This window comes from Rattus norvegicus, chromosome 11 (assembly GCF_021556685.1).
Source record: "Rattus norvegicus strain SHRSP/BbbUtx chromosome 11, alternate assembly SHRSP_T2T, whole genome shotgun sequence".
Lineage (NCBI taxonomy): Eukaryota > Metazoa > Chordata > Mammalia > Rodentia > Muridae > Rattus > Rattus norvegicus.
In genome coordinates this window covers 46,534,808-46,562,099 of record NC_141544.1, presented here as the reverse complement: position 1 = coordinate 46,562,099, position 27,292 = coordinate 46,534,808, and the positions used below count along the sequence as shown (strand labels likewise).

The window sequence follows — 27,292 nt, the reverse complement described above, 5'->3', positions numbered from 1 at the left end:
ATTCAGTTTCAGCTCATGTATTACGTTGGTAAAGCTGAGAATTTCTTCCTGCCCCTCTTTGTTCTAGAAACCCAAGCCCGGGGCCTCCGGCATGCTGGCAGACACGTCAGAGCTGAGCAGGATCCAAGCCTTTCGCCCTGGTTGGAAAGCTTTCAACAGATAAAAGGTAAATATAAAATTAGTAGCTGCCTCCTAGCCTCTCCCATGGTTGCAAAGATTTCAATAGGTTTAAAAGTGAAAGAATAAAAGTAATCTAGAAGGCGTCCTGCAGGCTGAGGAGTGGGTTAGGTCAGCCAGCGAACTGCTTGCCTTAGGAGCGTGAGTCAGAGCCCAGGACCCATGGCATAGGCTTTAACCCCCACACTAAGGAGGCAGAGACCGCAGATCCCTGGATCTGGTTGGCCAGCTAGTCCAGCAACTAACCTATCTTTGAAACAGAATGAGAAGCCGAAATGGATCAGAGCAGGGTCCAGCACCGGAGGGGTGACCCCTGAGGCTGTCATGCATATGAGCATCAAAACACATATACACTGTACATGCACATGACAGCACATACACATTACACAAAAGAAAAACCGTCACACACACACACACTGTGTGTTTGCTTCCTGTGTGAGCTCACTCACTTTTCAATCCTTGTGTGGCTTTTCATTGTGAACAAAAATTCGTGACAAGCAGCTGTGTCTGGCTGTGAAGCAGACTCCTGTAGGAGGTCTGTGCCTGAAGGGACTGAAGGACAGGCTGCTATGGACAGACTGGAATTCTCTAAGGTCAGAGGTTAAGGACTTTATGTTGAACTTGGTTTAACTTCTGGAACAGCTCCCCCTTGCCAAACTCTGAAGTAATGAATAAAAACTTTTCAGAAGCATCTAACTCAGCGGACGACTAGCTTCCATCAACCCTTGATCTGAGATTATCATGAGGCAGCATCTTGGGCCTACAGAACAGCTCCATCTTGTACCTGCCTCTGCCGTGCCCATCAGTGGATGTAAAGTTGCCTTCCTTTACGGTGTTCTTAGATCTGGAAGACTAGAACACTTTCCTGGAAGTGCTTCTGAGTTGGAACACAGGATCGAGGTAACCTGATTCTGTATTCTTGCACCACAGCCACTCAGAATGGCTTCAGAATAAATTATCTTATTCTCTTGGAGATGAGAGCTGCGTCTTTTACGTAGACCATCATGGCACCACAACCTGGGGCTCCAAGAAAGATCCGTTTTGAATGGAGGAATCAAGTCTGGCTGCCAGATGCCTGCTTGGAGGCACTGAGTCCGGGCCATTGGGTGTTGTTTCTTCTGTCTGGGGCTCCCCATCGTCTTTGGTTCCGATATAGCACATTGGGTTTATTATGAGCTTGCTAAGAAGGATCCTACTTCAGTAGACACCATTTCTGTCTGTTTTTGAAGCATTTGGATTTAGTATCTGGTTTGAATGTTGGCTTTGAAAGAGCTTTGGTCTAGGCGTTTGTTTTGTTTGCTGGCTTGCTTTTGGATCTCTAAAGGCATTGAGGAGGAATCTGGCTGGTAGCTGTTTTCAGTGCATTGTGCTTTGAAACTTTGAAGACATTTGGGTTTGGTTTTGTTCGTTTTGGTTTTCCTCGTCTTTATAATGTTTTAATCTACTCTCATTTGGTTTTGTCTCCTGACTTCCCTCCTCAAATGCTTGATTCTACGTTTTTATGTTGCTTGTCTTATGACCCTGCCAAGTCTCTAGCCAAGGAGTTTTAGGAACACCGGATGATAACTGAAAACTCCTTTAAGCCCAGCACTCATGAGGCAGAGGCAGGAGGACACCTAGAATTCACAGCCAGCCTGTTTTTAAAGTGCATGAAGGTAGTTAGTGCAGTTAGTACAACAGAAGTTACATTTTTGCTATGCTGAGGGTCATCACGGGCTGTTCAGACTCTAAGCTCCTAACTACAGTCCCAAGCCTATCTCCCCAGGCCGCTCCTCAGTGTGATGTGTCTTAGCTGAGGGTTGGGTCTCATCCCTGATAGAAGTCTCTGCTTCCAGGGCAGAGATCCTGGGGGAGACTCTGCAGTCTAAATGATTAAAAAAATACTCTGTTGGTTTTAATGAAGGGACAAATGAGTACAGAATGCACTTTCGCAGCCCATGCCCTTTTCTTTTGACTATTTGCTTCAAACAGATGTTGGAAAGATTCAAGTGTTTTACATTGTCTTTACAGACATGTTCGTATATCTCACTATCCAGTATAATTTGGGTAAAACAAAGTTTTTATATTCAACTTTAACTCTATGGGACAGCTACTGTTGGTGGTCAACTTGACTACATCTGGAATCGACCAAACCCCCAATGGCTAGGCACACCCGTGAGAGTTTTACTTGAACTCTCTGACGTGGGAAGATCCACTTCTAGTCCAGGTCCTTGTGATGGGAAGACACACCTCCAACCTGAGCCAAGCCTTCTGCTGCTGGAGGCTTCCAGAGAGACATGGAAGAGGGAGGCTTCCTCTGTTGCTGGCTTCCTCCAGGTTCACTAGGAAGTGCACTAACTTACCGGTATGTTTAGCCTCCTTCCTTGGGATTCCGGCATTTACTCAAGATCAGCTTCTGGATTCTTGGAATTTTCATACGTAGATAGCCATGGGAACACACACACACACACACACACACACACACACACACACACACACCAGACACAAGTAACATACATGCACAGACTACTGACCTCTCACTGGTGTTGTGCACGTGCACATATGTTTAGGGCCGATGACTTTGGGTTGGGTATCCCATCATGGCCTTGTCCCTGAGGCAGACAAGCCTGTTTCTGTCCACTGAACGCCTGTAGCTCTTTATCCAGATGTTGGACCTTGTGAAATTTCCACATCTGTGTTGACATGTCAACTGATGCTTACCTCAGGCAGGGGTCATTTAGACAATCATTTGTTGAAATTTTGCATGTTCAGTACCCATGTCCTGGTCTACATGTTACATCTGTGTGCAGGCATCTGGGCCTCCGGCTGGAACAGTCTGCCTCCTAGGAGTACAGATGGTGCTGTACATTTATGGCTTGGGGCTGGTACCACACGCCCACTTATTCTTTAAATAGCTGTGACACTCTGCTCACCTTGGTTCAGTGCAAGAAGCAGTTCATTTTAGAGGAGAGTCCTTATGCTTCTAGTTTTCTTGAGTGTTGTTCAAAGTTTTGGGTTTCTCCCTTAATTGCTTGTCCTGTGAGGTGAAGTTGCTCACACAATGCCTTCCTCGTTCCTCCATGACTTGTAGAGTTTCGGTCTCTATAGTGTTGGTATTGAGAATGTCTGCCTTTGCTGTATTTCCCTGACAAACTGGCTGCAGGTCACCTATGTTTTCTGAAGGAATAGGCTCTTGGTTTCATAGGTGTTCTCTCTGTGTTCTTCTGTAGTTGTGTTGGGTTCTTTTCCAAACATGGCAATGTCCTTTCTCTTCCCTTCTCCTCTGTTGTTACTATTGCTGGGAGATCACTGGTGCTTGATTTGAGATGGTTCTCTCTTCCTCCTAAGAGGTATCAGTTTGTGTAAGTTTGTAATTACTTCTCCAGTGCCATCCCTGGATTTACTGTGAAATGATGTAGTTAAAAAAATACTTCATTTTCCCTGCTTATTAAGGATTTATTTCAAGAGGTGTGTGTGTGTGTGTGTGTGTGTGTGTGTGTGTGTGTGTGTGTGTGTGCAGTGTGGTGTGTGTGGTGTGTGTGTTTGTGTACATGCACACATTTGGTCATATATGTGTCCCCTGCATGCCCACATGTATATGTGTGTGTCCGCATGTGTGTGGGTGTGCTGTGTGCATGCCTGCTTGTATTCCGTTGTAGCATGCATAGGCCTACGAAGTTCAGAAGGAAGTTGAAGTCCTCAGTTAGAGGAATTACTTTAGGGAATCTGAGGAAGTGACTTTGTGAAGTAGTTAGCAATGGCGAGCAGGCCAACTGGGACTGTAATTCTCCACACACCCATCCCCGTCCACCTTTCCCCAACCCCGTGTGAGTTTCCTTCCTCCTGGTCTGTATTGGGCATGGTGGATCCTTATCAGGCTCATTCAAGGGTGGTGACTGTTTCCCAGGAAGATCATAGCACTGCACCTTGACCCTATTCATTCTGTTTGCAACTGCTTTTGGGTTGTAGGGCCTGACAGACATGTAAATGCTGTCCTATTTATGAGGGATTTAAGCTACATTCTCTACACCGTGGACACACTGGTTTTTGTCCCTGTTTATTCTTTAATAGTGCTTTTATTCCACATCTGTCTGGAACCCCTTATCATACAAATAATCGTACATGTGTTTAATAGAAGCTCAATCCTCTATGCATGAGTCATAATTTTACGCTTTTCCAAAACTCTTATTTTAGCATTATGTACCTTACCCTCCGGCCTAAGAAACAGACCTTTAGGAATATTGAATAATTAAACTCCAAGATGAGATGGTTAGTCAAGGATATCCACTTGGAATCCATTCTTTAAAACCTTTGCAATGCTAGCTGTTATTAAGGTGTGAAGGAAAAATATCTCTGGATCGGAGTATACATTTTCAGACTATCACTTGGAACTCTATGGCCATGAGTTTGATCTTGATGTTCTGGTGTCTGTTTACAAAAACCAAAATAACTAAGAGGAAATGAACATCCCTGTTGGGAGAGAAGCCTTGTGCAATGAACTATGAAAGGCCTGGCCTTCTGTTCAGGGGTGATCATCCCTCCTCCAGCCCAGAAATCACTGGTCCACAGGGAGATCATATCAGAGGCCTTGAGTAATATTCAGGGTTCCTGAGAGAGGAAGGGTCATGGATGGTTCCAGATATTGCAAGCTCCCTTGAGATAGAAAGTGAGCTTGCACTTTTCTTCATTGTGTGGGATGACAGCATAGACTATGCATGTCCACACAGCCGGTGAGGTTTGCACACCCACATATCGACGTGTATCTTACCACGCTGACTTGATAGTCAGTGTGAAAGACACACAGTGAGGCTTACTCATTCAGTTTCAGCTCATGTATTACGTTGGTAAAGCTGAGAATTTCTTCCTGCCCCTCTTTGTTCTAGAAACCCAAGCCCGGGGCCTCCGGCATGCTGGCAGACACGTCAGAGCTGAGCAGGATCCAAGCCTTTCGCCCTGGTTGGAAAGCTTTCAACAGATAAAAGGTAAATATAAAATTAGTAGCTGCCTCCTAGCCTCTCCCATGGTTGCAAAGATTTCAATAGGTTTAAAAGTGAAAGAATAAAAGTAATCTAGAAGGCGTCCTGCAGGCTGAGGAGTGGGTTAGGTCAGCCAGCGAACTGCTTGCCTTAGGAGCGTGAGTCAGAGCCCAGGACCCATGGCATAGGCTTTAACCCCCACACTAAGGAGGCAGAGACCGCAGATCCCTGGATCTGGTTGGCCAGCTAGTCCAGCAACTAACCTATCTTTGAAACAGAATGAGAAGCCGAAATGGATCAGAGCAGGGTCCAGCACCGGAGGGGTGACCCCTGAGGCTGTCATGCATATGAGCATCAAAACACATATACACTGTACATGCACATGACAGCACATACACATTACACAAAAGAAAAACCGTCACACACACACACACTGTGTGTTTGCTTCCTGTGTGAGCTCACTCACTTTTCAATCCTTGTGTGGCTTTTCATTGTGAACAAAAATTCGTGACAAGCAGCTGTGTCTGGCTGTGAAGCAGACTCCTGTAGGAGGTCTGTGCCTGAAGGGACTGAAGGACAGGCTGCTATGGACAGACTGGAATTCTCTAAGGTCAGAGGTTAAGGACTTTATGTTGAACTTGGTTTAACTTCTGGAACAGCTCCCCCTTGCCAAACTCTGAAGTAATGAATAAAAACTTTTCAGAAGCATCTAACTCAGCGGACGACTAGCTTCCATCAACCCTTGATCTGAGATTATCATGAGGCAGCATCTTGGGCCTACAGAACAGCTCCATCTTGTACCTGCCTCTGCCGTGCCCATCAGTGGATGTAAAGTTGCCTTCCTTTACGGTGTTCTTAGATCTGGAAGACTAGAACACTTTCCTGGAAGTGCTTCTGAGTTGGAACACAGGATCGAGGTAACCTGATTCTGTATTCTTGCACCACAGCCACTCAGAATGGCTTCAGAATAAATTATCTTATTCTCTTGAAGATGAGAGCTGCGTCTTTTACGTAGACCATCATGGCACCACAACCTGGGGCTCCAAGAAAGATCCGTTTTGAATGGAGGAATCAAGTCTGGCTGCCAGATGCCTGCTTGGAGGCACTGAGTCCGGGCCATTGGGTGTTGTTTCTTCTGTCTGGGGCTCCCCATCGTCTTTGGTTCCGATATAGCACATTGGGTTTATTATGAGCTTGCTAAGAAGGATCCTACTTCAGTAGACACCATTTCTGTCTGTTTTTGAAGCATTTGGATTTAGTATCTGGTTTGAATGTTGGCTTTGAAAGAGCTTTGGTCTAGGCGTTTGTTTTGTTTGCTGGCTTGCTTTTGGATCTCTAAAGGCATTGAGGAGGAATCTGGCTGGTAGCTGTTTTCAGTGCATTGTGCTTTGAAACTTTGAAGACATTTGGGTTTGGTTTTGTTCGTTTTGGTTTTCCTCGTCTTTATAATGTTTTAATCTACTCTCATTTGGTTTTGTCTCCTGACTTCCCTCCTCAAATGCTTGATTCTACGTTTTTATGTTGCTTGTCTTATGACCCTGCCAAGTCTCTAGCCAAGGAGTTTTAGGAACACCGGATGATAACTGAAAACTCCTTTAAGCCCAGCACTCATGAGGCAGAGGCAGGAGGACACCTAGAATTCACAGCCAGCCTGTTTTTAAAGTGCATGAAGGTAGTTAGTGCAGTTAGTACAACAGAAGTTACATTTTTGCTATGCTGAGGGTCATCACGGGCTGTTCAGACTCTAAGCTCCTAACTACAGTCCCAAGCCTATCTCCCCAGGCCGCTCCTCAGTGTGATGTGTCTTAGCTGAGGGTTGGGTCTCATCCCTGATAGAAGTCTCTGCTTCCAGGGCAGAGATCCTGGGGGAGACTCTGCAGTCTAAATGATTAAAAAAATACTCTGTTGGTTTTAATGAAGGGACAAATGAGTACAGAATGCACTTTCGCAGCCCATGCCCTTTTCTTTTGACTATTTGCTTCAAACAGATGTTGGAAAGATTCAAGTGTTTTACATTGTCTTTACAGACATGTTCGTATATCTCACTATCCAGTATAATTTGGGTAAAACAAAGTTTTTATATTCAACTTTAACTCTATGGGACAGCTACTGTTGGTGGTCAACTTGACTACATCTGGAATCGACCAAACCCCCAATGGCTAGGCACACCCGTGAGAGTTTTACTTGAACTCTCTGACGTGGGAAGATCCACTTCTAGTCCAGGTCCTTGTGATGGGAAGACACACCTCCAACCTGAGCCAAGCCTTCTGCTGCTGGAGGCTTCCAGAGAGACATGGAAGAGGGAGGCTTCCTCTGTTGCTGGCTTCCTCCAGGTTCACTAGGAAGTGCACTAACTTACCGGTATGTTTAGCCTCCTTCCTTGGGATTCCGGCATTTACTCAAGATCAGCTTCTGGATTCTTGGAATTTTCATACGTAGATAGCCATGGGAACACACACACACACACACACACACACACACACACACACACACACACACCAGACACAAGTAACATACATGCACAGACTACTGACCTCTCACTGGTGTTGTGCACGTGCACATATGTTTAGGGCCGATGACTTTGGGTTGGGTATCCCATCATGGCCTTGTCCCTGAGGCAGACAAGCCTGTTTCTGTCCACTGAACGCCTGTAGCTCTTTATCCAGATGTTGGACCTTGTGAAATTTCCACATCTGTGTTGACATGTCAACTGATGCTTACCTCAGGCAGGGGTCATTTAGACAATCATTTGTTGAAATTTTGCATGTTCAGTACCCATGTCCTGGTCTACATGTTACATCTGTGTGCAGGCATCTGGGCCTCCGGCTGGAACAGTCTGCCTCCTAGGAGTACAGATGGTGCTGTACATTTATGGCTTGGGGCTGGTACCACACGCCCACTTATTCTTTAAATAGCTGTGACACTCTGCTCACCTTGGTTCAGTGCAAGAAGCAGTTCATTTTAGAGGAGAGTCCTTATGCTTCTAGTTTTCTTGAGTGTTGTTCAAAGTTTTGGGTTTCTCCCTTAATTGCTTGTCCTGTGAGGTGAAGTTGCTCACACAATGCCTTCCTCGTTCCTCCATGACTTGTAGAGTTTCGGTCTCTATAGTGTTGGTATTGAGAATGTCTGCCTTTGCTGTATTTCCCTGACAAACTGGCTGCAGGTCACCTATGTTTTCTGAAGGAATAGGCTCTTGGTTTCATAGGTGTTCTCTCTGTGTTCTTCTGTAGTTGTGTTGGGTTCTTTTCCAAACATGGCAATGTCCTTTCTCTTCCCTTCTCCTCTGTTGTTACTATTGCTGGGAGATCACTGGTGCTTGATTTGAGATGGTTCTCTCTTCCTCCTAAGAGGTATCAGTTTGTGTAAGTTTGTAATTACTTCTCCAGTGCCATCCCTGGATTTACTGTGAAATGATGTAGTTAAAAAAATACTTCATTTTCCCTGCTTATTAAGGATTTATTTCAAGAGGTGTGTGTGTGTGTGTGTGTGTGTGTGTGTGTGTGTGTGTGTGTGTGTGTGTGTGCAGTGTGGTGTGTGTGGTGTGTGTGTTTGTGTACATGCACACATTTGGTCATATATGTGTCCCCTGCATGCCCACATGTATATGTGTGTGTCCGCATGTGTGTGGGTGTGCTGTGTGCATGCCTGCTTGTATTCCGTTGTAGCATGCATAGGCCTACGAAGTTCAGAAGGAAGTTGAAGTCCTCAGTTAGAGGAATTACTTTAGGGAATCTGAGGAAGTGACTTTGTGAAGTAGTTAGCAATGGCGAGCAGGCCAACTGGGACTGTAATTCTCCACACACCCATCCCCGTCCACCTTTCCCCAACCCCGTGTGAGTTTCCTTCCTCCTGGTCTGTATTGGGCATGGTGGATCCTTATCAGGCTCATTCAAGGGTGGTGACTGTTTCCCAGGAAGATCATAGCACTGCACCTTGACCCTATTCATTCTGTTTGCAACTGCTTTTGGGTTGTAGGGCCTGACAGACATGTAAATGCTGTCCTATTTATGAGGGATTTAAGCTACATTCTCTACACCGTGGACACACTGGTTTTTGTCCCTGTTTATTCTTTAATAGTGCTTTTATTCCACATCTGTCTGGAACCCCTTATCATACAAATAATCGTACATGTGTTTAATAGAAGCTCAATCCTCTATGCATGAGTCATAATTTTACGCTTTTCCAAAACTCTTATTTTAGCATTATGTACCTTACCCTCCGGCCTAAGAAACAGACCTTTAGGAATATTGAATAATTAAACTCCAAGATGAGATGGTTAGTCAAGGATATCCACTTGGAATCCATTCTTTAAAACCTTTGCAATGCTAGCTGTTATTAAGGTGTGAAGGAAAAATATCTCTGGATCGGAGTATACATTTTCAGACTATCACTTGGAACTCTATGGCCATGAGTTTGATCTTGATGTTCTGGTGTCTGTTTACAAAAACCAAAATAACTAAGAGGAAATGAACATCCCTGTTGGGAGAGAAGCCTTGTGCAATGAACTATGAAAGGCCTGGCCTTCTGTTCAGGGGTGATCATCCCTCCTCCAGCCCAGAAATCACTGGTCCACAGGGAGATCATATCAGAGGCCTTGAGTAATATTCAGGGTTCCTGAGAGAGGAAGGGTCATGGATGGTTCCAGATATTGCAAGCTCCCTTGAGATAGAAAGTGAGCTTGCACTTTTCTTCATTGTGTGGGATGACAGCATAGACTATGCATGTCCACACAGCCGGTGAGGTTTGCACACCCACATATCGACGTGTATCTTACCACGCTGACTTGATAGTCAGTGTGAAAGACACACAGTGAGGCTTACTCATTCAGTTTCAGCTCATGTATTACGTTGGTAAAGCTGAGAATTTCTTCCTGCCCCTCTTTGTTCTAGAAACCCAAGCCCGGGGCCTCCGGCATGCTGGCAGACACGTCAGAGCTGAGCAGGATCCAAGCCTTTCGCCCTGGTTGGAAAGCTTTCAACAGATAAAAGGTAAATATAAAATTAGTAGCTGCCTCCTAGCCTCTCCCATGGTTGCAAAGATTTCAATAGGTTTAAAAGTGAAAGAATAAAAGTAATCTAGAAGGCGTCCTGCAGGCTGAGGAGTGGGTTAGGTCAGCCAGCGAACTGCTTGCCTTAGGAGCGTGAGTCAGAGCCCAGGACCCATGGCATAGGCTTTAACCCCCACACTAAGGAGGCAGAGACCGCAGATCCCTGGATCTGGTTGGCCAGCTAGTCCAGCAACTAACCTATCTTTGAAACAGAATGAGAAGCCGAAATGGATCAGAGCAGGGTCCAGCACCGGAGGGGTGACCCCTGAGGCTGTCATGCATATGAGCATCAAAACACATATACACTGTACATGCACATGACAGCACATACACATTACACAAAAGAAAAACCGTCACACACACACACACTGTGTGTTTGCTTCCTGTGTGAGCTCACTCACTTTTCAATCCTTGTGTGGCTTTTCATTGTGAACAAAAATTCGTGACAAGCAGCTGTGTCTGGCTGTGAAGCAGACTCCTGTAGGAGGTCTGTGCCTGAAGGGACTGAAGGACAGGCTGCTATGGACAGACTGGAATTCTCTAAGGTCAGAGGTTAAGGACTTTATGTTGAACTTGGTTTAACTTCTGGAACAGCTCCCCCTTGCCAAACTCTGAAGTAATGAATAAAAACTTTTCAGAAGCATCTAACTCAGCGGACGACTAGCTTCCATCAACCCTTGATCTGAGATTATCATGAGGCAGCATCTTGGGCCTACAGAACAGCTCCATCTTGTACCTGCCTCTGCCGTGCCCATCAGTGGATGTAAAGTTGCCTTCCTTTACGGTGTTCTTAGATCTGGAAGACTAGAACACTTTCCTGGAAGTGCTTCTGAGTTGGAACACAGGATCGAGGTAACCTGATTCTGTATTCTTGCACCACAGCCACTCAGAATGGCTTCAGAATAAATTATCTTATTCTCTTGAAGATGAGAGCTGCGTCTTTTACGTAGACCATCATGGCACCACAACCTGGGGCTCCAAGAAAGATCCGTTTTGAATGGAGGAATCAAGTCTGGCTGCCAGATGCCTGCTTGGAGGCACTGAGTCCGGGCCATTGGGTGTTGTTTCTTCTGTCTGGGGCTCCCCATCGTCTTTGGTTCCGATATAGCACATTGGGTTTATTATGAGCTTGCTAAGAAGGATCCTACTTCAGTAGACACCATTTCTGTCTGTTTTTGAAGCATTTGGATTTAGTATCTGGTTTGAATGTTGGCTTTGAAAGAGCTTTGGTCTAGGCGTTTGTTTTGTTTGCTGGCTTGCTTTTGGATCTCTAAAGGCATTGAGGAGGAATCTGGCTGGTAGCTGTTTTCAGTGCATTGTGCTTTGAAACTTTGAAGACATTTGGGTTTGGTTTTGTTCGTTTTGGTTTTCCTCGTCTTTATAATGTTTTAATCTACTCTCATTTGGTTTTGTCTCCTGACTTCCCTCCTCAAATGCTTGATTCTACGTTTTTATGTTGCTTGTCTTATGACCCTGCCAAGTCTCTAGCCAAGGAGTTTTAGGAACACCGGATGATAACTGAAAACTCCTTTAAGCCCAGCACTCATGAGGCAGAGGCAGGAGGACACCTAGAATTCACAGCCAGCCTGTTTTTAAAGTGCATGAAGGTAGTTAGTGCAGTTAGTACAACAGAAGTTACATTTTTGCTATGCTGAGGGTCATCACGGGCTGTTCAGACTCTAAGCTCCTAACTACAGTCCTAAGCCTATCTCCCCAGGCCGCTCCTCAGTGTGATGTGTCTTAGCTGAGGGTTGGGTCTCATCCCTGATAGAAGTCTCTGCTTCCAGGGCAGAGATCCTGGGGGAGACTCTGCAGTCTAAATGATTAAAAAAATACTCTGTTGGTTTTAATGAAGGGACAAATGAGTACAGAATGCACTTTCGCAGCCCATGCCCTTTTCTTTTGACTATTTGCTTCAAACAGATGTTGGAAAGATTCAAGTGTTTTACATTGTCTTTACAGACATGTTCGTATATCTCACTATCCAGTATAATTTGGGTAAAACAAAGTTTTTAAATTCAACTTTAACTCTATGGGACAGCTACTGTTGGTGGTCAACTTGACTACATCTGGAATCGACCAAACCCCCAATGGCTAGGCACACCCGTGAGAGTTTTACTTGAACTCTCTGACGTGGGAAGATCCACTTCTAGTCCAGGTCCTTGTGATGGGAAGACACACCTCCAACCTGAGCCAAGCCTTCTGCTGCTGGAGGCCTCCAGAGAGACATGGAAGAGGGAGGCTTCCTCTGTTGCTGGCTTCCTCCAGCTTCACTAGGAAGTTACCGGTATGTTTAGCCTCCTTCCTTGGGATTCTGACATCCCTGAGGAGACCTGAGTCTCATTCCTCTTTGCAATACCAGTGTGCAGAACAGGGCCTGACACACAGTTTGTATTTAATACATACTTACTGACGGATATATTATAGAGAGTGTGTGGAAAAAAGAGTTTGGATGATGGTTGAAGAATCCTCCCTCGGGAGATGGCCAGCAGCCACTTCCTAGCCTTTCTGGTAGGGCTTGCACAGGGAGTGTATTTGCAGGATAGGTTAGTGGGTAGGACTCCTTTGGAGAGCAGAGAAAAATTCATTTGTCACCTGGTTCTGAAACACCCTTAGGGTATGCAATGAAGGAGACACAGAATCTAAGCCTGTCTTGTCACACCAGACTCTCCATGGCATGGCATCTTGGGAATTTTGGTGCTGCCTTGTTAGCCCACAGGATGCTGGGAGAAGAGCCTAGACCAGCCTTGCTGTGTCTTCTGTGCTTGAGGTCATTCCTTGCCTCCCCCCCTCCCAACCCCGTGTGTGTGTGTGTCTGTCTGTGTCTGTGTCTGTGTCTTTGTGTGTCTGCCTGTCTGTCTGTCTCTGGACAGGTGTCTCGACACCTCTAAAGATCCTCGAATCCTCTCCCTCAGCAGCTATCCCTGGTCATCAGCTCCTTGCTAGGGGTAGGGCTTCTGTCTCTGGATGGCATATTCTCACACATGATCTGTGCTCTGAGGTCTCTTGGTTGATTTTTAGTTCAGATGTCCTAGGTAGAGGTGAGGGTGGACATTAACCTTATCTGCTGTGATGGGATCAGGACCCCTCTGTCCCTGTGTACTCACCAGTTTTGTTTCATTAGATTTAGGGACTCAACATTTCATGCACAAATGTTTGCAAACATTATTTCATCTTGAAGAGCTTCCTTGATTAATACGTAGTGCTCTTGATCTCCTCTGACTCGTTTGGGCTGAAGTCTAGGTTATTTGATGAAAAGATATCTATGTCGCCCTGTTGTCTGCCTGGTGGATCCTTTGACTCCCTGCTGTGTCTTTACCGGTGATGTGTGCTTCTTGGAGTCAATGCATACTTATGCCTTGTGGGTTTTGCTTGTTTCGTTTTTCTAACCTATCATTCGGCCTGCATCCTTTACAGATGAGCTAACGCAGTTACATTAGGGCTGTTGCTGAGTGATGCTCCCCAGCTCCTAGACTTTTGTCTGTGGGGTGGATCATTGTTTGCTCTTCATCTTTATCTTTCCCCTCATTAGTTTCAGGAGCTTCCTGTGCTGGACATGATGTGTTCTTTATCCTTCCAGCTATGTGTCTCAGGAAGTCTGTTCTTTCCCATGCTCTCCTGCTGGAGATTACTTTGCTTTCTCCTTGAACCCTTTTAAGCTTCTTCCACAGCAGTGTCTCAACTACAGTTAGTGCTTGTGTAGTATGCCATGGAAAGATTCTTTTCTTTTCTTTTTTTTTTTCAAAGAATGAAAACACTGTGTATTTTATAAACCTGTTGTGTCTTCTCAAAACTACTCCTTCCACCAGCACCATGCAGAAAACAAAATCCTGCTTTCCTGTGAGTTTTCACACTGTAGACAAACTCTTACCAGCCTGTAACTGCTCACAGCCAGGGTTCTGGTCGTCGCTGCTGCTGCATCAAAGCACAGGCAATTAAAATCTGGAGAAATGGGTCAGAGGTTAAGGTTGCTCTTCCAGAGGACCAGTGTCTATGCTCAGCATCTCCATGGTGGCTCACAACTGCCTTTTAAGCCCAGCCATAGGGCTTTTACATCCTTTTCTAGCCCCCATGATGCACAGGGTGCATACGTACAACACACGTGCAAACACACACATTAAGAATACAACCTTTTAAAAATAATTCTGGGCGTTTTATATTGTCTTAGAGACAAGGTTTTGTGTAGCCTCAAACTTATGCAGCCCAAGATGACCTTGAACTCCTGATCCTCCTGTTTCCACCACCCAGGCAAATTACAGGTTTACACCGTGACTGGCAGGATTAAATGCTGACACACTCTACAAAGTACTCCAGAAGACTAGTTCAGGCTGGCCTCAAACTCTGAGCTGTCCTCCTGCCTCAGCTGAGTAGTACTGAGATCACAGACGTGAGGCACCACCTTGAAAGAGTGAAAAGACTTTCTCCCCGTGTGAAAACAGATTCAGATCATCAGTCGTGTGAATCTAAATAAATCAACGATGGACAAGGAAAGTCGAGGTATCATTTCCCATCTCTGTGAAAAGCTGAACTCTGGAAGTAGCCCAGGCTGGCCGTAAACTCCCTAGTTTCTTTCTCTCTCTGGAGGGCTTAGACATCAAGCCTGACTGGATTCTTTTTTTCTTTTTAAGTCAAGGTTTCACTAAGTCACCCTAGACTGGCCTTGAACTGTCGAGATTCTAACCTGGGCCTCCCAACTAGCTGGGATGATAGCTTACCCACTCACCTCTGCGGTTAGTTTGTATGTGACAGGAAGAAGGCTCCCTCCTGTACTTTTGTTTTGCTGAGATGACAGCTCAGGGCCCACCTTGATCTCACTCCCTGCAGGGTGACCAGTTCTGCCTTGTGAAAGCCTGTTTGCCCCTACATCCAAGCGCCTTCCTGGTCTTACCACCCTGCATGGCTCCCACTTTCAAAGTGGAGCTTGGGCCCTTGAGTCCAAGGCTGCCTGGCACTGGGGAGCTGCTGTTGTTGGCCCGACGTTAGGCTCAAGTTCTTTCTCAGTTCTCTGGCTACCCAGGGGGCTGCCGCCTGAACAGCATCCTGGATGCTGTGCAGGTCCCACTGGGTTCTCAGAAGGGCATTGTCCTGCCTGAAGAATCCATCCCGAGTGCACCGGACAGGGGTGGTCTTCAGCTCCAGGCCGATTTCATGCACCAGCCTCCTCAGCTGCTGCTCTCTGTCATGCATACACTGCACCCTCAAAAAAAGTCGGGAGGTGCAAAGTGCAGGAATCGGTTGCCAGCGATGAGCATTGGGGACTCGTTCATGGGCCGGATCATGCCTTACACAGCCCTCTCGTAGGCATCCTGGGACTTCAGGTTCAGGTTGGAGTACATCACTAGGGCTTTTTGGTGCGAGCCTTGGATCATACCCAGGATCTGGTCCAGCCACTCTGTGGTCTTCTCTATCAACTGCCCATCTTCACAGAAGTTGTCTGTAGCTTTGCCCAGGAGGCCTTGAACCGTGTAATCCTTGGTGAGGTGAGCATCATGCATGTCAGTGAGGAGACTGCGTCCATGTCCCACTGCGAGAACAAGCACACCAGAAACCTGGACATCCAAGCGATGCCCCACACCGATCTTCAGGTTTCTGAACGCTGGAACACATACAAGTCTGTGGGTGGTGAGGGAGGGCACACTGGTGGCTGTGAGAGTCAACCTCTTCTCTTCACTGCCTTCCACGGGGCCTAGTGAGAAGCGAACACGCTGTTCGGGTGCAGAAGGCTGCTGTGCACTGAGACCGTTAAGCAGTTGCAACTCTACGGTCTGACACACATGCAGCCATTTCAACCCCGAAGGTTTATAGACAGCGAAGAGCCCCTGCAGTCGACCTGGGTCAGAAGAACCCATGGCTGGAACTCTGCAGTACTGCATCGTCCAGCGAGAGATTCTTCTCTGATGGTGTCTACTGGGTTCTCGATGACTCTTCTGTTTGGAAATGTATCTAGATTTGGGAAATCTTACGGTGTAATTTCACTGACCAGATTCTGTATGATTTCAGTGTCCACCCCAGCTCCTTTTTGAATAGAGAGGTTTGAGGTTTTGCTTGCATTCCAGAGAGGTCTAGGGTGTGGTATTTTAATCACTATTCCTCACTGGTGTTGGGGGACAAAGCTCCGCTGACCTTGTCACCTAGTCTTCCGTCTCTACAGTCTTTCTTCTGCTTCTGGACGTCCACTTCAGCCGAGCATACCAGATACACAGCAAGGCGTGAACTCTGCCTGCTAACATGGCGCTAGTGGCTGTTACCTGAGACTGGAAAACCAGCCCTGAAATATGCCATGAGGTTAAAAGTCAGTGGAACAGGCAGGGAAGCTCAGCACCGAGCACTTCCTGGTGGTCCAGAGGACCTGGGCTCGGTTCCCAGCACTCATTTTGGAAGGCACACAACCGCCTGAAGCTCCAGACCCAGAGAACTCAGTGCTCGCTTCTGGTCTGCCCTCTCCCTCACACAAATGTGGTATTTCCACATACACATAAGCAGAAAGGAACTCAGAACTATTTAGGGTGAGTGTGAAGATAATAAAGGAAAAAGAGGCATGGAGGAGGGAGAAGGGAGAGAAAAGAGAAAAAACAAAGAAGGGAAAACAAGGAGGGACAGGAGTACCATGGAGAAAGAGCTAGAGGTTAGAAAGAGTATAAGGAAAAGAAACCAGGGAAGGGTGTCCAGGAGCAAAACAGCTCAAGGACAAACGTACAGAAAACAAGAAGTAGAAACACGAGGGTGGTCTTGTTTCTAAACCAATTAGTAAAATACACAATACTAATGAACGGAGAAGACTGGGAGAGGAGGAAACACAGGAAGTGAAAGAGAGAAGAGGGCCGACGAGAAGGCTCAGCAGGTGCAAGAGCTTGCTGCCAAGTCTGAAGAGCTGAGTTCGATTCCTGGGACCCACATGGTGGAAGGAGAAAAACAAACTCTCGCAGGTAGACCTCAGATTTCAACATGGGACCCACGTGCACGTGCACACACATGCAAACAAAATAAAGCACGTGTAATTAAACATTTTCTTAAAAGAAAGAAACTGGAAAAGTCCATCTGAAGAACATTCACCAACACTGAAGAGAAATGACAAATAAAACATTTAAAAAATACACTAAAGTTAAAAAAGTACTGCTAAGATCAAAATCAAGTGCAAATAAATGGGGAAAAAAAGAGACTTAGGCATAACAAATCCAGAAGATATTGAGGCAACTTCTGCACAGAGGAGGGAAGGGCCAGATGCAGCGCCCTAGGATTCCTATTGGTGAAATGTCTGCTGCCCCTGGAAGTTTTTCTTCCTGTCCCTGCGCCCTCTGCTGGCCACCCTTAGCGCTGTCATCGGACTGGGCAGGTCCTCTCAGCCTTCTGAGGAGAGTTCCAGATATGTTCCCCTTGGGTAGCTAATGGCTCACATCACCCAAAAGCATTGGGAGTGGGGAGCGACCTCAACACTGGGATCTGCAGAATCAAATAGTCTTCATCGAAGTCAAACTACAGTCCGTGGACAGGACACATTTCTTGGCGTGATTCTCAGCATTCTTCTGCGGGGAAAGTGTGTTTACCAAGTTTCACCTGTGTGAAAGAGTTTTCTGGACTGTGGTGGGTAATCGTGTTTGCCCAAGTTCAGTTGATAAGTTATGTATGGGGTTCTCCCATGGATCGTGTGTCCACTAATCCAATCCCTACTGGATGGGACCTCCCAAAGATGTTTCCAGGAGTCTGGGTGCAATTAGACTCCTCCACCCATTCTGAGGATTAAGCCAAGGGTGTGTCCCAAGGACAACTTCAGTGTCACTGTGATGCAGGCTTTTCCAAAGGAGTTTGTCCACCTGCCTCTGCTTGTGTCATCCTGTAAAATCAAGTCAATGGTGAGGTGAGGAAGGCGGGCATCTGTGTGTGGCTGTCTTCATTTTAATATTTATTATTATGAGAATTTCACATATGAGTACCGTGTTTATACCATTTCTGCCCCAACTGCTCCCTATTCCTCCTGCTGCCCCATTCTTTCTCAGGTTTATCATCTCTCCTTCTATAATTATCATTTTACACACACACACACACACACACACACACACACACACACACACACACACCACACAAGTAACATACATTCACAGACTACTGACCTCTCACTGGTGTTGTGCACGTGCACATATGTTTAGGGCTGATGACTTTGGGTTGGGTATCCCATCATGGCCTTGTCCCTGAGGCAGACAAGCCTGTTTCTGTCCATTGAATGCCTGTAGCTCTTTATCCAGATGTTGGACCTTGTGAAATTTCCACATCTGTGTTGACATGTCAACTGATGCTTACCTCAGGCAGGGGTCATTTAGACAGTCATTTGTTGAAATTTTGCATGTTCAGTACCCATGTCCTGGTCTACATGTTACATCTGTGTGCAGGCATCTGGGCCTCCGGCTGGAACAGTCTGCCTCCTAGGAGTACAGATGGTGCTGTACATTTATGGCTTGGGGCTGGTACCACACGCCCACTTATTCTTTAAATAGCTGTGACTCTCTGCTCACCTTGGTTCAGTGCAAGAAGCAGTTCATTTTAGAGGAGAGTCCTTATGCTTCTAGTTTTCTTGAGTGTTGTTCAAAGTTTTGGGTTTCTCCCTTAATTGCTTGTCCTGTGAGGTGAAGTTGCTCACACAATGCCTTCCTCGTTCCTCCATGACTTGTAGAGTTTCGGTCTCTATAGTGTTGGTATTGAGAATGTCTGCCTTTGCTGTATTTCCCTGACAAACTGGCTGCAGGTCACCTATGTTTTCTGAAGGAATAGGCTCTTGGTTTCATAGGTGTTCTCTCTGTGTTCTTCTGTAGTTGTGTTGGGTTCTTTTCCAAACATGGCAATGTCCTTTCTCTTCCCTTCTCCTCTGTTGTTACTATTGCTGGGAGATCACTGGTGCTTGATTTGAGATGGTTCTCTCTTCCTCCTAAGAGGTATCAGTTTGTGTAAGTTTGTAATTACTTCTCCAGTGCCATCCCTGGATTTACTGTGAAATGATGTAGTTAAAAAAATACTTCATTTTCCCTGCTTATTAAGGATTTATTTCAAGAGGTGTGTGTGTGTGTGTGTGTGTGTGTGTGTGTGTGTGTGTGTGTGTGTGCAGTGTGGTGTGTGTGGTGTGTGTGTTTGTGTACATGCACACATTTGGTCATATATGTGTCCCCTGCATGCCCACATGTATATGTGTGTGTCCGCATGTGTGTGGGTGTGCTGTGTGCATGCCTGCTTGTATTCCGTTGTAGCATGCATAGGCCTACGAAGTTCAGAAGGAAGTTGAAGTCCTCAGTTAGAGGAATTACTTTAGGGAATCTGAGGAAGTGACTTTGTGAAGTAGTTAGCAATGGCGAGCAGGCCAACTGGGACTGTAATTCTCCACACACCCATCCCCGTCCACCTTTCCCCAACCCCGTGTGAGTTTCCTTCCTCCTGGTCTGTATTGGGCATGGTGGATCCTTATCAGGCTCATTCAAGGGTGGTGACTGTTTCCCAGGAAGATCATAGCACTGCACCTTGACCCTATTCATTCTGTTTGCAACTGCTTTTGGGTTGTAGGGCCTGACAGACATGTAAATGCTGTCCTATTTATGAGGGATTTAAGCTACATTCTCTACACCGTGGACACACTGGTTTTTGTCCCTGTTTATTCTTTAATAGTGCTTTTATTCCACATCTGTCTGGAACCCCTTATCATACAAATAATCGTACATGTGTTTAATAGAAGCTCAATCCTCTATGCATGAGTCATAATTTTACGCTTTTCCAAAACTCTTATTTTAGCATTATGTACCTTACCCTCCGGCCTAAGAAACAGACCTTTAGGAATATTGAATAATTAAACTCCAAGATGAGATGGTTAGTCAAGGATATCCACTTGGAATCCATTCTTTAAAACCTTTGCAATGCTAGCTGTTATTAAGGTGTGAAGGAAAAATATCTCTGGATCGGAGTATACATTTTCAGACTATCACTTGGAACTCTATGGCCATGAGTTTGATCTTGATGTTCTGGTGTCTGTTTACAAAAACCAAAATAACTAAGAGGAAATGAACATCCCTGTTGGGAGAGAAGCCTTGTGCAATGAACTATGAAAGGCCTGGCTTTCTGTTCAGGGGTGATCATCCCTCCTCCAGCCCAGAAATCACTGGTCCACAGGGAGATCATATCAGAGGCCTTGAGTAATATTCAGGGTTCCTGAGAGAGGAAGGGTCATGGATGGTTCCAGATATTGCAAGCTCCCTTGAGCAAGAAAGTGAGCTTGCACTTTTCTTCATTGTGTGGGATGACAGCATAGACTATGCATGTCCACACAGCCGGTGAGGTTTGCACACCCACATGTCGACGTGTATCTTACCACGCTGACTTGATAGTGTGAAAGACGCACAGTGAGGCTTACTCATTCAGTTTCAGCTCATGCATTACGTTGGTAAAGCTGAGAATTTCTTCCTGCCCCTCTTTGTTCTAGAAACCCAAGCCCAGGGTCTCAGGCATGCTGGCAGACACTTCAGAGCTGAGCAGGATCCAAGCCTTTTGCCCTGGTTGGAAAGCTTTCAACAGATAAAAGGTAAATATAAAATTAGTAGCTGCCCCCTAGCCTCTCCCATGGTTGCAAAGATTTCAATAGGTTTAAAAGTGAAAGAATAAAAGTAATCTAGAAGGCGTCCTGCAGGCTGAGGAGTGGGTTAGGTCAGCCAGCGAATGCTTGCCTTAGGAGCGTGAGTCAGAGCTCAGGACCCATGGCATAGGCTTAAACCACCACACTAAGGAGGCAGAGACCGCAGATCCCTGGATCTGGTTGGCCAGCTAGTCCAGCAACTAACCTATCTTTGAAACAGAATGAGAAGCCGAAATGGATCAGAGCAGGGTCCAGCACCGGAGGGGTGACCCCTGAGGCTGTCATGTATGTGTGCATGAAAGCACACATACATATCATGTATATGAGCATCAAAACACATAAACACTGTACATGCACATGACAGCACATACACATTACACAAAAGAAAAACCGTCACACACACACACACTGTGTGTTTGCTTCCTGTGTGAGCTCACTCACTTTTCAATCCTTGTGTAGCTTTTCATTGTGAACAAAGTTCGTGACAAGCAGCTGTGTCTGGCTGTGAAGCAGACTCCTGTAGGAGGTCTGTGCCTGAAGGGACTGAAGGACAGGCTGCTATGGACAGACTGGAATTCTCTAAGGTCAGAGGTTAAGGACTTTATGTTGAACTTGGTTTAACTTCTGGAACAGCTCCCCCTTGCCAAACTCTGAAGTAATGAATAAAAACTTTTCAGAAGCATCTAACTCAGCGGACGACTAGCTTCCATCAACCCTTGATCTGAGATTATCATGAGGCAGCATCTTGGGCCTACAGAACAGCTCCATCTTGTACCTGCCTCTGCCGTGCCCATCAGTGGATGTAAAGTTGCCTTCCTTTACGGTGTTCTTAGATCTGGAAGACTAGAACACTTTCCTGGAAGTGCTTCTGAGTTGGAACACAGGATCGAGGTAACCTGATTCTGTATTCTTGCACCACAGCCACTCAGAATGGCTTCAGAATAAATTATCTTATTCTCTTGAAGATGAGAGCTGCGTCTTTTACGTAGACCATCATGGCACCACAACCTGGGGCTCCAAGAAAGATCCGTTTTGAATGGAGGAATCAAGTCTGGCTGCCAGATGCCTGCTTGGAGGCACTGAGTCCGGGCCATTGGGTGTTGTTTCTTCTGTCTGGGGCTCCCCATCGTCTTTGGTTCCGATATAGCACATTGGGTTTATTATGAGCTTGCTAAGAAGGATCCTACTTCAGTAGACACCATTTCTGTCTGTTTTTGAAGCATTTGGATTTAGTATCTGGTTTGAATGTTGGCTTTGAAAGAGCTTTGGTCTAGGCGTTTGTTTTGTTTGCTGGCTTGCTTTTGGATCTCTAAAGGCATTGAGGAGGAATCTGGCTGGTAGCTGTTTTCAGTGCATTGTGCTTTGAAACTTTGAAGACATTTGGGTTTGGTTTTGTTCGTTTTGGTTTTCCTCGTCTTTATAATGTTTTAATCTACTCTCATTTGGTTTTGTCTCCTGACTTCCCTCCTCAAATGCTTGATTCTACGTTTTTATGTTGCTTGTCTTATGACCCTGCCAAGTCTCTAGCCAAGGAGTTTTAGGAACACCAGATGATAATTGAAAACTCCTTTAAGCCCAGCACTCATGAGGCAGAGGCAGGAGGACACCTAGAATTCACAGCCAGCCTGTTTTTAAAGTGCATGAAGGTAGTTAGTGCAGTTAGTACAACAGAAGTTACATTTTTGCTATGCTGAGGGTCATCACGGGCTGTTCAGACTCTAAGCTCCTAACTACAGTCCTAAGCCTATCTCCCCAGGCCGCTCCTCAGTGTGATGTGTCTTAGCTGAGGGTTGGGTCTCATCCCTGATAGAAGTCTCTGCTTCCAGGGCAGAGATCCTGGGGGAGACTCTGCAGTCTAAATGATTAAAAAAATACTCTGTTGGTTTTAATGAAGGGACAAATGAGTACAGAATGCACTTTCGCAGCCCATGCCCTTTTCTTTTGACTATTTGCTTCAAACAGATGTTGGAAAGATTCAAGTGTTTTACATTGTCTTTACAGACATGTTCGTATATCTCACTATCCAGTATAATTTGGGTAAAACAAAGTTTTTATATTCAACTTTAACTCTATGGGACAGATACTGTTGGTGGTCAACTTGACTACATCTGGAATCGACCAAACCCCCAATGGCTAGGCACACCCGTGAGAGTTTTACTTGAACTCTCTGACGTGGGAAGATCCACTTCTAGTCCAGGTCCTTGTGATGGGAAGACACACCTCCAACCTGAGCCAAGCCTTCTGCTGCTGGAGGCTTCCAGAGAGACATGGAAGAGGGAGGCTTCCTCTGTTGCTGGCTTCCTCCAGGTTCACTAGGAAGTGCACTAACTTACCGGTATGTTTAGCCTCCTTCCGTGGGATTCCGGCATTTACTCAAGATCAGCTTCTGGATTCTTGGAATTTTCATACGTAGATAGCCATGGGAACACACACACACACACACACACACACACACACACACACACCTGTTCATTCGTTCTATAAATTCTGTTACTCAAGAGAACAGTGAATAAAATATTTACTCTGGCTAGAGACACCCAAAGATTTTGGTTAATTCTTACTATGGAAATTGCACAAAAGACATGAATGGATCCTTGCATTCTTGACATTTTATACTTCAAATACTGACATTTCTCGCTTTAATTACTGTCTAAAAGGTTCTATAGTTCAATTCGCTGGAATTTAAAAAAAATCAATTAATCAATGCTTCAGCAGTAAAAGAGCCAACATTAGAGTAACTGAGTTGACAGTTCCATTTCTAACCTTTTAAAAAAGTGAGTAAAATTCATCAACTAAAAAGAAAACAGGGATATGCGGTGGGTCCCATAAACTTTGCTCATTTTAGACATCTATATTCTTGGTTATTTAATTTTAGTAACCTATGCCCCATATAAATGTAATGTTAGATATAGAGTGTAAATATAACATGTCAGATGTGGCTTTATCAGTATTCCTCTCCTGCAGACTGCTGTCCTGCCCACTACCCAGTCCCCCTCAGTATCAGATCCTAGGAACGAGTCCTAGCTATGAGACTTTTAACATCGTCACTGTGGCCTCTGCCTGCATGGAATGTGACCCTTGGCCAAGAGGGAATCTGTGAATGAGAATTCCTGAAAAGCAGCTGTGTCTGGCCGTGAACCAGAATCCTGGAAGGAGGTATATGCCTGAGGAGACCGAAGGACAGGCTACTGTGGAGAGACTGGAAATCTGTAGGATCAGAGGTTAATGACTTTGTAATGGACAATGTTTAGCTTCTAGAACAGTTATTCCTTGTTAACTAACACCTCGTGACAATGAATAAGAACCTCTTAGAAGCTACCGAATCTGTGGAACACTAGCTTCCACCAACCCAGGATCTAAGAGTGTCATGAGGTGGCATTTTGGGCATATAGGACAGCTCCATCTCATTGTACCTGCCTCTGCTGTGCCCCTCAATGCATTTCAAAGTGGCCTTGATTTATGAATGTCTTAGTTCTATAAAACTCTAAAACCTTCATCAAAGTGCTTCCAAGTCGGAACATGGAATGGGGTCACCTAAATATGTTTCCCAGGCCGAGGTCCCTTGTATGCCCCCAGGACAAAGGATCCCTTACCCTTTTGAGAGCTTTGTTTTGTGTTCCCAATGTCATGACTCAGGCTTTCCCCACAGTGTCTATCAAGGACACCCCTGAGCTGTTGGCACAGACTGCAAGGTCAATCTGACTTGGCTCCTTTGATGATAACTGACTGGAGTCACACTGTACATTCCCCTGGCCTGAGTTTTACTCCAATTAAATGCCTGGGTAAACCCAGTTTTGCCTGGAAGGTATCTGTAGAAATGAGGACAGAAGGCATGGGTCAGCAGGGAAGAGCACTGGCTGCTCTTGTAGAGGACGGGGCTCCGTTTCCAACACCCATCGCCAGGCTTACGACCATCTTTAACTTCAGTTCCTGGAAATCTCTGCCTCTCTTGGCGCCTAAGAGCACTCTATGGGTGTGGTACCCTTCCAGACACATACTCTAAAGACACTCATATGCACACATTAAAGGACAACTTAAAAAACATTTGCAAACACCTGTTGTGTGCTTAAAGACTTAGTTATGTTTATTTTTCCAGAAGTGATGGTATATTATAAATGTCCCTTGGCTTTCACCAAGTCAGGATAGAAGGGGTGGGGGTGAGAGTTGGATTCACCATGGTTCAACTTTTTTATCTTGAACAAACTGCCCGTGAGGCCCCTCTGCACCTGGAGGCAAAAGGGCCAAGTACACGGGGGTCTCTGCTCCTTCTTCTGGGCTTTTGGTGGCTTCTGGTCCTGTCATGTCGGTTCTGACCCACCCAGGGCAGCAGGCATTCAGGAGGATCTTGTCCTCTCTCCTCTCCTCATTGAGTTTCCTGGCATAGATTCTGGACAGGACTGTCACCCCTATCTTGGTGACCCCATATGCACTATTGGGCCAGCCTTCTTTCGCATGGACTCCTTTCTTTGCATCCTCTATAAACTTGTTCATGAGCCCCACCAGCTCTTCCTCAGTGATGGTCTCACTTCGAAACTTCTGCTGCAGCTCCGGGCTGCAGCTTTTCAGGGCCCTGAGACTCATGCCGCTTGATACATTCACCACTCTGCCTGAAAACACATCATCATGTAGAGATGTGGACACGGGAGCAACACTTTACAAACGGTGAGACATTAGATCCCCAAGATTTCAGTTGAGACAGGGATGCACAGAAAAGGACTCAAATAGCACAGAATCTGCTGTCTCGCCGTCAAGGTTTGGGTGGGTAGCGAAGCCAGATGACCATGAGGTCTGGTCCAGAGGGCATTCTGGAGAGAGGAGTCTTGAGAGAGCTACACTTAGTCAACTCTGTACCAGAGACTCACATTTCCAAAGCAGCTCACTTGTCTTTACTGGTGTGTATTTAATGAGCAGTGGTTCATATGCTATCCAGAGATTTGGGGGTGTTACAGCACTTCACGACGAAAGTCATGTGATAGCTTGTTTTGCAGAAAGGTGAAGCTTGTTGATGGGGCGCTAACATGAGCCCAGAGGAAGGAAGGTCAGATTACAGAGTCCTGTGAACCAAGCTAAAGACCTGATCTATTTCCTAAAAGATTTTTAGGAGGGGAAGGGTTCTGTAAGAGGTGTAGAAGCCCAGGAAAAAAGGCTGCTGCAGAAAGGAGGCCCCCTCAGGGTTTGCAGGAGTGCAGCTTGACAGCTGAGACCTGCTGTGAGACTGAGCTGAGGGAGGCACTTGGGTCCAACCTGGGGACTTGTGGGGACAGGCTATTGTGAGCAGTGTGATGTCAGTATGTATGTGAAGTGTATTGAGATAATTGGAATCCTAAAACCCCCTCAGGGGTGAGGAGGTGGAACCAAGGGACCTTGGAATCATACTGAAAGGTTAAAGAAGAGCTGGGTATGCAAAGATAGCGACAATGGCTACAAAAGATCAGACCCCAAGGAGCAGAGCCACACCTCCAAGTGGCAGAGAGGCAGGTGCAGAGAGGGAGAGGAGCTGGGCCAGACTCACCTTGGGGTTTTATTATAGGGAGTAGCTCCTTGCAGACATCTTGGGTACCAAAAAAGTTGGTTTTCATTGTCACCTCTGCTTGAATGTGGAAGGGGGTGGGGTCAACAACTTTCAGAGGGAAAGAGAACAGAGTTAGCTGGGCGGACAGTTCCAGAGCATTAGAAATCCACTTCCAAGTACTTCTGTGTTTAGTTGCAGCACTGCCCCATTGTGTATCTGACAATGTTCTATTGTTTTTGAAACACACCACCACTGGGGGAGGCTGAGTGAAGGTTGTGTATCAGGATCGTAATGTAACACTTTTCCCCCTGTCTCTCCCCTCAATCTCTTGTTTATTTACTAGATATAATTCCACTTAAGTATTGCTAAGCCCAATTACTCAACAACCGCTTGAGGGGAACCTGGAAATGATGGCGACCATTAAGGCTCTGCTTTCCTGGAGGCCTGCAGCCGCTACCCTGCAGCGTTTCTCCTAGGGGATCTGTTTCAGAGTCCTACATCATAGTACTTCTGATCCTAGTAATGCTCCCCAGAGAGGCACAGTCCACTCTGGTCCCAGGCTTTGGGCAAGTCACCACACCCTGTGGCTTACCTTTGAAGGCGATGCCCGCATTGTTGACCAGCACGTTCAGTCCTCCGTACTCCTGAAGCAGAAAGTCACGCAGCGCGCGGATGCTCTGCGGGTTGTCGATGTCCAGCTGGTGGAAGCGTGGGCTCAGGCCCTCGGTCTGCAGCTGCTTCACCGCCTCGTGGCCCCGTGACTCGTCCCGCGCCGTGAGGACCACGTCCCCCAAGAATTTACGACAGAGATCACGTACGATCGCGAATCCGATTCCTTTGTTAGCACCAGTCACCAGTGCCACGGGTCTGTCGGAAGACATGGCTGCGTGTGCGTAGAAAGGCCGTCGGAGACCAAAGAACCTGGGGTAAACTCTGCAGCTGGGAGGCAGCGGGACAGCTTTTCTAGTCCGGTTTTCCAGGGGGCCAGGATTTGGAAT

General features: G+C 46.1%; 2 protein-coding genes and 1 pseudogene across 7 annotated transcripts; 1 reads left to right on the top strand and 2 right to left on the bottom strand.

Moving 5' to 3' along the window:
* On the top strand, positions 1-24,572 carry LOC148002543 (uncharacterized). The gene is made up of 5 exons (XM_087577270.1): positions 1-166; positions 5,040-5,138; positions 10,022-10,120; positions 20,633-20,731; positions 23,747-24,572. Exons 1-5 carry the CDS (start codon positions 16-18, stop codon positions 23,791-23,793), a joined length of 495 nt encoding a protein of 164 aa, XP_087433396.1. The 5' UTR covers positions 1-15; the 3' UTR covers positions 23,794-24,572.
* On the bottom strand, positions 9,956-27,292 carry Cbr1l2 (carbonyl reductase 1 like 2). 6 transcript variants are annotated; one of them, NM_001432615.1, is made up of 3 exons: positions 26,887-27,292; positions 26,295-26,402; positions 9,956-10,103 (listed from the first exon to the last, which is right to left on the bottom strand). In NM_001432615.1, exons 1-3 carry the CDS (start codon positions 27,173-27,175, stop codon positions 10,018-10,020), a joined length of 483 nt encoding a protein of 160 aa, NP_001419544.1. In that variant the 5' UTR covers positions 27,176-27,292; the 3' UTR covers positions 9,956-10,017.
* LOC148002544 (pseudouridylate synthase TRUB2, mitochondrial pseudogene) lies at positions 15,089-16,059 on the bottom strand (annotated as a pseudogene).